The sequence below is a fragment of the Chrysemys picta genome, chromosome 17, assembly GCF_011386835.1.
Source record: "Chrysemys picta bellii isolate R12L10 chromosome 17, ASM1138683v2, whole genome shotgun sequence".
In the NCBI taxonomy this organism is placed as follows: Eukaryota; Metazoa; Chordata; order Testudines; family Emydidae; genus Chrysemys; species Chrysemys picta.
The window spans coordinates 19,300,119-19,314,021 of NC_088807.1; the positions used below are offsets into that span (position 1 = coordinate 19,300,119).

The following is a 13,903-nucleotide window of genomic DNA, read 5'->3' on the forward strand; positions in this document are numbered from 1 at the left end:
GGTGTGTGTGTGTGTGTGTGTGGTGGGGGGTGACGCCTCTCCCAGAGATCCCAGCGGTAGTGGTGGTGGCAGCGGTGGGATTAGAGCATGACTTCATCACCCTTTCCCTCCCCCCAAGAAAATTTTAAAGGGAGAGCGTGCCGGCTGGCAATGCATTCTAGAGATGTGTGTCATCTCTTGCCCTATTGCATGCCACCCACTTCAAACGTGCGCTGTAAGTCAGAGGAAGAGATTTTCGAGTGGTGATCTCTCTCTCTCTCCCTCTTGCGCTGCCTTTTTTTTTTTTCTGAATGGAAAAGGAATGAGTCAAGATGTGTCATCCTTTGAAAAAACATTCACACACTTACAGAGAGGGCCCTGCGCCTGGTATATAAAGAGCAATTTGTAGTGGTGTGACATGCACACACACACACACACACATACACACACACAAAGTACAGGGAAGAGGTTGTGTGGCACTTTTTTTTTTTCACCTGCTGGGGGGAGGGCGGGGTGGGAGGTGTGTGTGTGTTGATTTTTGTGTGTGTGTGTGTGTGAGTGTGTGTGTGTTGGTAGAGAAAGTGTAGGGAAACGATCCCTTTTTTTTTTTTTCCAATCTACCTCAAAAAAGTAATCAAAAAAGCCCAGGGATTTCTGGAAAGCAGGTGGCCGCGAAGAAAATACGTTTGCCCCCAAACCCAACAAAAGTGGGAGAGCGAGAGAGAGAAAAAAGCCATCACCCAACTGTACAAACAAACTCAAAAAGCAACTGACCAAAAAAAAAAAAAAAGCACAGCAAAGCAACCCACAAACTTTAAAAATCCAAACCAGAAGAAAGGACAAAATATTGCAGGAGAAGAAAGCGTTAAAACTCAGGGACCCCACAAAATTACCTTAGCCTCAAAGCCACTCAGCCCCGGCCATCCCTAAAAACATGAAAAGTAAGTTCTGATTTTTTGCTGTTTTTTTTTTTCCTTTTTGCCTCAATTTCCAAAAATGTTGCTGCTTTTTTCCCCCCTCTTCATGAAGTAATTTCTTCCTTTACAATTCTCTTTCTTTCTAGCCCGAGCCGTGTAACTAGCCCCTGTGTGTGCATGGAGAGGTACCTGTACACATAGATTTCGAGCTTTCGAGATGCATGTACTTTGTATGTTTCATGTGCTGTGTTGATCAGTTACAATTGCTTTCTGTCTTGATGTAACAGCTCGGTGTTGTGTTTTATGCGTAGGCGTGTGTAGGGACACACCCTGGGTATGTCTGAGGCAGTATCTGTATTGATCATTTGCAATCTGTCGGTGGATATTTAATGCATAGATTGATGCTTCTGTCTCTATAGATGCATATTATTAGCATGCTGTGTATATCTGAAGCATTACATGTATTGCTCTCGTATCTGTTGCTCTATATTTGCAATCTGTCTCTGCGGAGACTTGGAAGGATTAGATTGTTATCAGTAAATGCCGGGACGAACCAAAAAAATGTTTCCATTGATAGCAGTTGGAATGGAAAGCAAAGTACGAAAACTTCTGCTTGGGAACGTATCCGAGTTTGATTGAAGGGTATTTTCTGGGTGTATTTTTCGGGTGGGGACAATTTGTGTGATCAGGCATTCACTTTTCGGATCCCACAGGCCTCTCTTATCAAGTCTCTATGTCTCCTCCCTCCTGGAATTTCCTACAACTGGGACTATCGAATATTGAAACTGATTTAAAAGATGCTTAAGCCCCGTCGTTGTGCACAGCCGTGCAAATTTAAATGGGGGGGGGGGAAGTACTTCCAATTTAAATTATCTGTCGAAACGATGACAATAGAAATTGAAATCTGCCAAGCCTAGGTGTATTTAATGCAGACATAGATGCTGCTCATATAACAGTGTATATATATATACTGCATGCACAGATGCTTTTATCTCACTCCGCTGTGTGTGCGTGTTTATATTTACAGCGACACATACATACTGTGTCTGTCTGATTCTGAGCATTGGGAATCTGTCTATTGCTTGTGGTTAGGCACACATCCAGTGCCCAGCGAGTTGTATCTGTCTATAGCAGGGGTGGGCAAACTACGGCCCAGGGGCCGCATCCAGCCCTTCAGACGTTTTAATCTGGCTCTCTAGCTCCTGCCAGGGAGCGGGGTCAGGGGCTTGCTCCCCACAGCTCCCGGAAGCAGCGGCACGTCCCCCCTCCGGCTCCTATGCGTAGGGACAGCCAGGGGGCTCCACATGCTGCCCCTGCCCCAAGCACCGCCCCGGCAGCTCCCATTGGCCAGCAAACAGGGCCAATGGGAGCTGCAGGGGCGGTGCCTGAAGGTGGGGCAGCGCGCAGAGACACCTGGCTGCGCTTCCGCATAGGAGCCGGAGGGAGAACATGCCGCTGTTTCCGGGAGCTGCTTGAGGTAAGCGCCGCCCAGAGCCTGCACCCCTGACCCCCTCCTGCACCCCAACGCCCTGCCCCAGCCCTGATCCCCCTTCCGCCCTCCGAACCCCTCGGTCCCAGCCTCCTGCACCCCCAGCTGGAGCCCTCACTCACTCCTGCACCCCAACCCCCAATTTCGTGAGCATTCATGGCCCACCATACAATTTCCATACCCAGATGTGGCCCTCGGGCCAAACCCCTTGTCTATAGCAATGCTATTGCCAGCATGTTGTGTGGGTCTCATGGGCCTATTGTACCTCTGTTCGGTTCAGGGTATGTTTAATGCATAGACGGATTCGTCTCCTGTATCGATGGCTGCGTATATCTATGTCTGCATGCCCATGCCATGCAGATCTGACATGCTCTATGGGTCACGTGCAGTGGGTCAGTTTCTTGCCCCTTAGATGCGGCTGGCTCACCGAGGGGCACATCTGTGCCCTGGCCGCCCAGGTGGTGTGTTGATGGAGTAGCCTGCTGTGTCCATTTCTCACGCTGTGGGGCAGGCCGGGGAAACGCTCGGGCTGTACCAACGCGGGCAGATACGCGGCTCGTAGCTGGGTGGACCAGCTCCTCAGCCAGTGTGAGCCAACGAAGCGACGGCGAGTGCCTCCGGCTGGGGACCTGGCCCAGGCTGTATCTGGGGAGGGGTTTCTTGCTGAGTGTTCGAATGATACGTGCAGCCCTATTGATCGATCTGTCACCTGACACCCCCATCTAGCTAGCTATCCCCAGACATTGCCTCTATCTATCCATCCCTATATCTATCTATCTATCTCCATCCACTCCATCTATCTATCTATCTATCTATCTATCTATCCCCACACAGCCCCTCTATCTATCTATCTATCTATCTATCTATCTATCTATCTATCTATCTATCTATCTATCTATCTATCTATCTATCCCCATCCACCCTATCTATCTATCTATCTATCTATCTATCTATCCCCATCCACCTCATCTATCTATCTATCTATCTATCTATCTATCTATCTATCTATCTATCTATCTATCTATCTATCTATCCCCATCCACCCCATCTATCTATCTATCTATCTATCCCCATCCACCCCATCTATCTATCTATCTATCTATCTATCTATCTATCTATCTATCCCCATCCACCCCATCTATCTATCTATCTATCTATCTATCTATCTATCTATCTATCTATCTATCTATCTATCTATCTATCCCCATCCACCCCATCTATCTATCTATCTATCTATCTATCTATCTATCTATCTATCTATCTATCTATCTATCCCCATCCACCCCATCTATCTATCTATCTATCTATCTATCTATCTATCTATCTATCTATCTATCTATCTATCCCCATCCACCCCATCTATCTATCTATCTATCTATCTATCTATCTATCTATCTATCTATCCCCAGCCACCCCCTCTATCTATCTATCTATCTATCTATCTATCTATCTATCTATCTATCTATCTATCTATCCCCCCACACACCCTGCCCCCATGTGGCTGGCACCACATATTGATCACATACAATCTTGTCTGGTTTGGGTGTGGGCCAAACCTGCCTTGCCGTCGAAGGGCAGGTGGCTTGTCGCTGTGCCGAAAGCCCCGCGGCTGGCCCAGCTCAGCGATCAGGGCTGGCGGGCTCCGGATTGCAGTGGAGACGGGCAGGCGCAGGCCGGAGCCCTGGCTCTGACAGCCCCGGTTCTCCAACTCGGAGCCGCAGGCTGTGTCTGGCAGTGTAGACGCGCCCAGAGTGACATGCTAGGGCAGGAGTGGGCAAACATTTTGGCCTGAGGGCCACATTGGGGAATAGAAATTGTACGGCGGGCCCTGAATGCTCACAAAATTGAGGTTGGGTGTGTGTGGGGTGGGTGAGGGCTCTGGGGTGGGACAGGGGATGAGGAGTTTGGGGTGTTGGAGAGAGCTCTGGGCTGGGATCGAGGTGTTCGGAGATCGGGAGGGGGATCAGGGCTGGGGCAGGGGTGCGGGAAGGGGGGCAGGTTCTGTCTGGGGGTGTGGGCTCTGGGGTGGGGCTGGGGATGAGAGGTTTGGGGTGCAGGAGGGTGCTCTGGGCTGGGATTGAGGGGTTCGGAGAGCAGGAGGGGGATCAGGGCTGGGGCAGGGGGTTGGGGCACAGGAGGGGCTCAGGGGTGCAGGCTCCATGTGGCGCTTACCTCAAGCAACTCCCAGAAGCAGTGGCATGTCCCTTCTCCGGCTCCTAGGCAGAGGGGCGGCCAGGCGGCTCTGCGCGCTGCCACGTCCTCAGGCACCGCCTCTGCAGCTCCCGTTGGAGCACGTAGGTGTGTGGTGCGGCTCGCGGGCCAGCTTAACACGGCCTGCCTGGGCTGGATTCCCTCCCCCGCCCTGGGCTGACCCAGGCCGGATTGCTCCCAGTGCCCCCTGGTGGCCACCCCCCAAATGGCTGTGACACGTGTAGGAAATTTGGGGGGGGTCTCAGCTGTGGGTGGAGGGGGTGTTACATGGTGGGGGGAAGGCCTAGGCTCCTCCAGGGGTGGGGTGCTTGGGGGGCTGCAGAAGAGAGAGGGGCGTAAAGTGGAAGGACGGGGGCGGGGTGGGGGCAACGTGAGTTTGTGTAACCCCCGCAGTGCTGGGAGAGCCTGGGGGTTGATGGGCACTTGGGGTGTGTGTGTGTGTGTTAGAGATGTGCATAGATCTCTCTGTGTGTGTATGTGTGTGTGTATCTGTGTATAGATCTCTGCATGATCTTATTTAGATTGGGTGTGTGTAGATCTGTGTGTGTTAGAGCTGTGTGTAAATGTGTGTGTGGATCTCTGTGTGTAGATCTGTGATCTGTGTGTGTGTGTGTGTGTGTGTGTGTTTAACCTTTTCCTACCCCATGGCTCTCCCCCAGCCAGTGGGCCCTACAAATCCCATTAGAACCCAGACCCAGACCAAGCCCCTCTGCCGTGCAGATCCAGGCCCGGAGTCCCATGCGCTGCTGGCTCCGTGGGGTGGGGGCCCCCAAACACCCCCCGCGTGCTGGGGAGGTAGTGGGGTCTGTGCAGGGCTCCCACAGACAGTAGCATCCCAGCTGAGCAAAGCGCAGGGCCTGGGGGCTGGTTACCCACCAGATACAGCTGGGAGGTAAAGGAGGATGGTGGATAATAGGGGTGCAGGGGGACTGGGGGGGGTGCAGGGGGATTGTGGAGGTACAGGGGGACTGGACTGTATGGTGGCTCCTGGGGGTAGGGGGTGCAGGGAGGGATTTGGGGATACAGGGGGGTTGGGGTGAGGGGGGTGCAGGCAGGATTGGGGGAACCCAGGGTTATTTGCACAGGATGGGGGAGGGGGTATCTGGAAGTTGGGGTGGTGGGGGGCAGAGGCCCCTTGCCATTAACTCTTGCATTGCTGGGTGGCAGCTGTCTTAGTCTGATGGGAGGGGGTCCCCATCAGGTCCTAACAGCCCCCCCCCCCGCGCCCTCCATTCCGTTCCCTCCCCCCATTTGCTGGGTTCCTGGGTCTCTGCAGGCTCCCCCCCCAGTGCAATCTCTGGGGGGTGAGACCCAAGCTGGGAGGCCCCGACGCACCTCACAATATCTCCCCCTCCCCCATCCCAGCTCCTCTCTGGCCAATGAAATGCGGCGGGGGGGGGGGGGGCAGGATTGGGGTTCAGTCCAGCACCCCCTGACTTGCCCCTCTCAGACTCTGCACCCCATGAGCATTTCACTCCCAGGACCCAAACCTCCTGCCCACGCCCCATCTCACCCATGGGGCACCCCACCCTCTCCCTACTGCCCCCACCCCCACTCACCCTACTCCTCCTGTTCCCTGCACCCCCCAGGCTCCCCCCAAACTATGCCCCTCCGCCACCCACCCCTGCATCCTACAGGCACCCCTCCCCCTCTTGTCCCTACACCCACCCCCTCCTCTCCTGCCCCTGTGGATTCCCCTTCTGCAACCCATGGGCAGCCCCAGACCCACCCTGTCCCTCCCTCCGGGGCCGGGCTGGGCCGGGCGTTCTGGGGCCTGCTGGGTGACTCAGGGGGAGCAGGTCCCGGCAGGCGCCGGGGTGAGCTCATCACAGGCTGCAGGCCCCGGCGTGGCCCTTGGGTCAGCCAGCCGGCTCGCTTCCCAGGTGGGGGCAGGTGGCTGGGCAGGTAGAGGGGTGGGGGGGATGGATGGGGGCGGGATGATGGATCTACCTCATTTATAGTAGTGGTAAATCCTTCTCTCGATCCCCATCCACCCCCTCTATCTATCCCCATCCCCCCATCCCCCCATCTATCTATCTATCTATCTATCTATCTATCTATCTATCTATCCCCATCCACCCCCTCTATCTATCTATCTATCTATCCCCATCCACCCCCTCTATCTATCTATCTATCTATCTATCTATCTATCCCCATCCACTCCATCTATCTATCTATCTATCCCCACACAGCCCCTCTATCTATCTATCTATCTATCTATCTATCTATCTATCTATCTATCTATCTCCACACAGCCCATCTATCTATCTATCTATCTATCTATCTATCTATCTATCTATCCCCAGACATGCTGCTGTGTGTGTTTCTGAGCCACTTCCATTGGCCTTTGCTGTGAAATGCCCCCTCCCCATCCTCCCCCTGCCCCCTCCCCATTCTCCTCCTGCCCCCCGCCCCACCTCCTCCTCCCCCTGCCCCCATTCCCTCTTCCTGGGGCAGGGAATGGGGCTCGGGGCCTTTCCCCTCTAGGGGGCGCCAGCTCCCATCTGGCCCCAGGGCAGGGACTGGCTGGCACAGGGGGTGGGGAATGGGGCCCGGGGTCTGTCCCCTCTAGGGGGCGCCAGCTCCCATCTGGCCCCAGGGCAGGGACTGGCTGGCTGGGGGGAGAGGGGGGGAGATGGGGTGTCATGGACTCACAGGTCGTGCCCACTCTTAGCCCTGTGCGGCCCGTGGGGGGAACCCCCTTCAGTGAGACAAGAAAACCCCCCACTTCGTCACATGGGGGATCCCAGCCTAGGGAAGTTTGAGGGGGAGGGGAGGAGAATAGCCCAGCTGTGGGGTCTGCATGGAGGAGGGGCACACCAGGGGGTTATCCCCATTAACCCCAGCCTGGGGCAGTTATGGCTGGGGGGGACTTTAACCCCTTCGTGCCCCCTTGGGAACTTGGGTTTTGCCCCTCCCAGTACAGCTGGGGGTTCGGGGAGGAGGTCGAGGGGTTGTTCCTGGCCCTTCTGCTCCTCTATAGGCCGGGACTACCTCCCCCCCCCAGCCGGTCCTCCTGCTCCCCAGTGTCGGGGCCTCTGTGCTAACACGCCCAGCTCTGGGCTGGTGGACTCCCAAGTGTCTCTTGGTTTCACCAAGCAGGATGTGGTGTGTGTGTGTGGTGGGTGGTGGTGGTGTGGGGGGGTGGCCAGGCTGGGTTTGGAAATGGTGGAGGAGTCCAGAGTAAACTGGACGTAAGACCCTATCATAACAGCCCCTCCCCAGGGAGACCCTACAATAACAAACTGGCATGGGTGAGGCTTGGAGGGACTCTGGTGAACTCCAGGGCTGTGCGTGCTGATTTGTTATTGTAGGGTCTCTCATGAAGGCACGCCAGCTTGTTATTGTGGGTCTCTCATAAGCGCACACCAGTATGTTACTTTAGGGTCTTCTGTAAAAGCAGACTAGTTTATTGTTGTAGGGTCTGCCATGAATACACACTGGTTTGTTATTGTAGGGTCTCCTGTACACACAGATTGGTTTGTTATTGTAGGGTCTCCCGTAAACACTGATTGGTTTGTTATTGTAGGGTCTGCCATGAATACACACTGGTTTCTTATTCTAGGATGTCTCGTAAACACTGACTGGTTTGTTATTGTAGGGTCTCTTGTAAGCGCACACTGGTTGGTTATTGTAGAGTCGCCTGTAAACACAGACTGGTTTCTTATTGTACAGTCTGCCATGAATACACACTGGTTTGTTATTGTAGGGTCTCCTGTCCACACAGATTGGTTTGTTATTGTAGGGTCTGCCATGAGTGCCTGCTGGTTTGTTGTTGTAGGGTCTCCTGTACACACAGCCTGGTTGGTTATTGTAGGGTCTCTTGTAAGCGCACTCCAATTGATTATTGTAGGGTCTCCTCCGTGCCCAGCTTCATAGCACAAGGGAAGGGCCCAGATTCCTTCTGGCTGAGGGAAGGAGCAGACAGGAAGCGGCCAGGGAAGGAGGCAGGAGATAGACGGGAGATAAAGGCAGCTCTCCGACCACAGCCGAGCCGGCTTCTCCGGCAGCCCCTGCCAGCTGCGCGTCAGGGCCGGAGAATCCCCGCCAGCCTGCCAGCCACCTCGCCTGCCAGCCAGCCACCGCTGGCCAGGGAGGCCCTGGGAAAACGGGGAGAGGGCGAGAGCGAGCCGTGACCTTTATCCCTCTGACAGCCCATAACGGGGACAAACCGACCCCGTCCACCCAGAAAACGAGGACACAAATCCAGCCAAGCTTGGCTTAGGCACATGCCAGCGCCACCCCGTTCCCGTGAAAGGAACCCACCCTTCACGGGCCCGGGGGCCGAGTCCGCGCTCGGTGGAGACAGAGGGTGAGCGGGAGGAAGCGAGAGGGGCGAAGGAGGAACAGCGACAGGGAGAGAACCTGAGGAAAGGGGCAGAGCGAGGAGTGGAGGCCGGAGGCGGAGGGAGCGGGCCCGGCTGGGAGGCGAGGGCCGGAAGCCGTGGGCGATGGGCTGGCCCTGGCCGGCGGGAATGCGCGGAATCCGGCCGGCCTGTCTGGCCCCAGGAATGCGGCCGGCCCCCTCCGGAGGAGAACCAGCGGCCCCCGGGGAAGGGGGGCGCAGTGTGTGGGGTCCAGCAGGGCACCCCACCCCAGAGCCAATGTGCACGGCCAGCAAGGGGCAGCACAGCAGGGGGCATGGCTGGGATGGCGGAGGGGGGGCGGGGGTTTAACCACCATAAATGTGTTAGCTGCACTAGTAACTGGCCAGGGAGAGAACCCAGGAGCCCTGGCTCCCATCCCCCACTTCTCTAACCACTAGACCCCACTCTCCTCCCAGAGCCAGGGAGAGAACCCAGGAGTCCTGGCTCCCAGCCCCTGCTCTCAGCCCCTCTCTCTCTCCCCCCACAGGCAGTGTGTGCCGGCTGCTGGTGGCGCTACTGAGTTTGTGCGAGGGGCTGCAGGGGCTCCCTGCCCCCCGCCTGAAGCCCTCAGACCCCCGGGCCGACTTCGACTCCATCATCAGTCTGGCCAAGAACCTGCTGAGTGACACCAAACACCTGTTCCATCACTTCGTACGTCTGGTACCCGACCCCCCCCCCAGCCCCCGGGCCCAGCTACCCCGGTACCCGCCCCCCCCCGCAGGCCCTGGGATCAGACACTGGGCCCAGCTACCCCCCGGATCAGACCCCCGGCATTCCTCCTCCGCCCCCTGGGCCCAGCTACCCCAGAACCCCACCCCCGCCCTCCGGGTCAGACCCTGAGGCCAGCTACCCAGCATCACTCCTTCACCCCCAGATGAGACTCTGGGCCCATCTACCCTGGTATCCCGCCCCTTCCTGCCCCCCAGACCCATCTAGCCTGGTATTGCCCCCCCCGTCTCCTTTACATCTATGGGACTGGTGTCAGGGGGAGGTGTGGTGAGAATACACAGGGGAGGGGGCTGGGTGGACTGGGCTGCACCAGATCTGATCCCCTCCTTCCTCCCCCAGAAATCCCGGTACCCGGCCGAGGGGGAGCACAAGATGGACACGCTGCCTGTGCTATCCATGAGCGCTGTGGAGCTGGCCAACATCCAGGTGAGGGGGTCCACCCTGCGGGGGGGGCTGGGAGCCCGGACTCCTGGGTTCTATCCCAGATCTGGGAGGGGAGTGGGGTCTAATGGAGGGGGGGCTGGGAGCCCGAACTCCTGGGTTCTATCCCAGATCTGGGAGGGGAGGGGGGGTCTAGTGGTTGGGGGGCTTGGAGCCAGGACGCCTGGGTTCTATCCTCAGCTTACATCCCTTCCTGTCTATATACAGAGGGGCTGAGGCCCCCCCACCCCTCTGGCCCCACTCCCATCAGGACTGGAGGGGAAGATGCTTGGCCGTGTAGTGGGGCTGCAGTGCCCCAGGGATCCTGGTGGGTGTAGTGTGGGGGGGGCTCAGGTCTAGGGGGATCCCAGCAGGTGCTGGGGGGGGGGGTCCTGGCAGATCTTCAGGGCAGGCCCAGGGGGCTCCCTGCTGTGGGGGTTCCGTGGCCGTGGGTAACCCCCTCTTTGCCCCAGGTGCCCGGGGGCCTGGCACGGCTCAGCGCGGACCTGCAGAACTACCAGAAGCACCTGGAGTGGCTGCGCCGGGCGGGGTCGGTGCTGCGGCCCCTGGAGCCGGACTTGGGAGCCCTGCACGCCCGGCTGGAGCGCCTGGTCAAGCGCCTGGAACACCTGGTACGGGGCGGGGCCTGGGGCAAGGGGCGGGGCTTGAGGTGACACACCTGGCCTGGGGGGTGGGGCCTGGGGCACCTGGTATGGGGCAGGGCTGGGGACAAGGAGTGGGGTCTGAGAGGCTCCTGGGCTGGAGGGTGGGGCCAGTGCTGGACACACACACACACACACCAGCAGGGGGCAGGACTGGGCACACACACACACCAGCAGGGGACAGCGCTGGACACACACACACACACCAGCAGGGGGCAGGACTGGTCACACACACTCACACCAGCAGGGGGCAGGACTGGTCACACACACTCACACCAGCAGGGGGCAGGACTGGACACACACACACACACACACCAGCAGGGGGCAGGACTGGGCACACACACACACACCAGCAGGGGGCAGCGCTGGAGACACACACACATATACACACATCAGCAGGGGCCAGGGCTGGGCGGGCACACACACATACACACACACACACACACCAGTAGGGGGCAGGGCTGGGCCGGCACACACACATACACACACACACACACACCAGTAGGGGGCAGGGCTGGGAGCACACACACACACACACACACACACACACACACACCAGCAGGGGGCAGCGCTGGAGATACACACACATACACACCAGCAGGGGGCTGGGCACACACACACTCACTCTCCCTCTCTCTCTCTCCCCCAGATGTCCAGGCTGAACCTGCCCCGGCCCAGCGACCCGCTGCCCGTGCTGCCCTCGCACGGCACCCACTGGGCAGTGGTGCAGGCCGGCCACGCCCTCTTCCACAGCCTGCACCTCTACCTGGACTGGGCCGCCCGCGCCCTGGTTCTGATCCGTAACAAGCTGTGACGACCGGTGCGGTGGGGGGCCCTGCCCCGGGGCCAACTGGGGTCCTCCATCCAGCATTCCAGGGCACAGGGACCCTGCCCCCAGCCGTGGCTCCCCAGGGCCCCCTACACCAACAGGGGGTGCAGGGACCCTGACCCCACCCATGGCATCCCCAGGGCCCTCCCACACCAATAGGGGGTGAAGGGACTCTGACCCCACCCATGGCACCCCAGGGCCCTCCCACACCAACAGGGGGTGCTTGGTGGCTAGCCCACGCCCCCGATGTAGCAACCTCTTATTTATCAACGCGCTATTTATTTATTTATTTACGGTAGGAGATGGGGGGAGGGGGGCTTGTTAGCATTTTTCTTTTTTTGTATTCATTTCTTGTAACGATTCCCCCCCTCCCCAAACCCGAGGGGCGGGGGTACGAAGGCCCTTGGAGCGAGGGAATGGAGAAGCGCAGCTAGAGGAGGAGAGTCTCACGTCCCCTCCCCCTGCATTTCACTCCTACCCCTCCCGCACTTGGGGTGTCCCAGCCCCCTCCTGTGGGACCCTCCTCTGTCCGCTTCCCCCCCTTTCCATCACGCCAACCGCCTCCTTCTTCCCCCTTCTGTCTTTCCTTCTTTCTCATTCTCTTTCGCTTCTCCTTTCGTTCCTTCCTTTCGCGCTTTTGTTCCTTCTTTCTTCTTCCAGTCTCTTTTGTTCTTTCTTCTCTCTACTCTCTGATTTTCCCATCCTTTCCCCCTTTCTTTCTTCATCCCCTTCTTTCATCCTCCTTTCTCCTCTCCGTCCTAGGCCTTCCAGTTGCTCTCCTCCTAGGGCAGCAGTGACCCCTAATGGCCGCGCTCTGAACTGCAGCCCCCCCCCAGCCGCTATGTAATTACAGACGGTCCATCCTTCATTTCGTGATGGGGGGGGAGGGGGAGGGATTTATTGCTGTCCGGGGTGGGGATGGCACAAGAGCCGCTCTCATGCCTGCGCCGGCCCAGGAAAGCCCGCGGCACCCTGCTCGGAAGTTCACCACATTCACAGATGCTGCTGGCCCTGAAGAGTTAATGGCAAAAAAACAGAAGGGAGCCAGGACTCCTGGGTTCTCTCCCTGGCTTGGGGAGGGGGTGTCTAGTGGTTAGAGCGGTGGGGGGGCTGGGAGCCAGGACTCCTGGGTTCTCTACCTGGCTCTGGAAGGGGAGTGGGGTCTAGTGGTTAGAGCAGGGGGGGCTGGGAGCCAGGACTCCTGGGTTCTCTCCCCGGCTCTGGGAGGGGGTCTTGTGGTTAGAGTGGGGGAGGCTGGGAAGCCAGGACTCCTGGGTTCTCTCCCCGGCTCTGGGTGGAGAGTGGGGCCTAGTGCTTAGAGCACAGGGGGCTGGGAGCCAGGACTCCTGGGTTCTCTCCCTGGCTCAGGGAGGGGAGGGGGGTCTGGGAGCCAGGACTGGTGCTGCAAGTATGGTTTAGGCTGAGGGGCAGGGCTTAATTTGTAACGAAAGAGGTGACAGGGCTCAGGCAATTTTTTGACTTTCATCACCAAGGCTGCCAGCGCAGAGGTGTCAGGGCACAAATTAAGCCCAGCTGCGGGGCACCAGCCGAGCTGTGCGTGTGGTGAAACTCGGCAAGATTCTCTTATCAAGGAGAAATTTCCACGTCATTGTTATGGCTGATCCCAGTTCCCTGGGCAGACAGTCTGTGTGACATGTATTATAACAGCAATTGGGCTGACAGAGATTGGGGTCCCGTCAGGCCGGGCACTGCCCAGACACAGAGTCACCAAGATCAGGGCCCCGTCGGGCCGGGCGCTGCCCAGACACAGAGTCGCCAAGATCGGGGCCCCGTCGGTCCAGGCACTGCCCAGACACAGAGTCACCGGGATCGGGGCCCCGTCGGGCCGGGCGCTGCCCAGACACAGAGTCACCGAGATCGGGGTCCCGTCGGGCCCTGCCCAGACACAAAATTCTCCTAGGGGCTTTTTGCCCCCTACCATCCCAGATCCACAGCTGGGCTGTATTTCCGTATAACTGCCCCCATCTCTGTATTTATGCCCTTGCTTTGGGTCACCCCCCTCTCAGTATTTATAAATCCATTGGACAAGGCTGTTTTAAATTATTTAATTTATTATCTATGCCAACATCAGGTTGTTTTGCTAATTATTATTATTAATTATTATTATTATTATTTGGGTCACGTTCATTTTATTTATTGAGCCAGCGATTTATTCCTTTTTAAAAAGGCTTTAAAAAGAAAAAGAACGTGGAAAAGAAATGCTGTTTTGCAATAAAAACCTAAATGGATGGACAAGGAATGCCAGTGTCTTGATTGGGGGGGGGGGGGGAGCAGCCCCA

General features: G+C 57.4%; 1 protein-coding gene across 2 annotated transcripts; it reads left to right on the forward strand.

The window, feature by feature from the left end:
• The first annotated feature begins 402 nt into the window (after nt 1-402).
• Nucleotides 403-13,859, forward strand: IL11 (interleukin 11). Of its 2 annotated transcripts, none has more exons than XM_065570680.1 (5): nt 403-920; nt 9,451-9,614; nt 10,032-10,118; nt 10,586-10,744; nt 11,424-13,859. In XM_065570680.1, the coding sequence occupies exons 1-5, from the start codon at nt 914-916 to the stop codon at nt 11,586-11,588; spliced, it is 582 nt and encodes a 193-aa protein (XP_065426752.1). In that variant the 5' UTR covers nt 403-913; the 3' UTR covers nt 11,589-13,859. The 2 variants fall into 2 exon arrangements, with proteins under 2 accessions (XP_065426752.1, XP_065426753.1); XM_065570681.1 differs by lacking the exon at nt 403-920 and adding an exon at nt 2,319-2,373.
• Nucleotides 13,860-13,903: the final 44 nt, after the last annotated feature.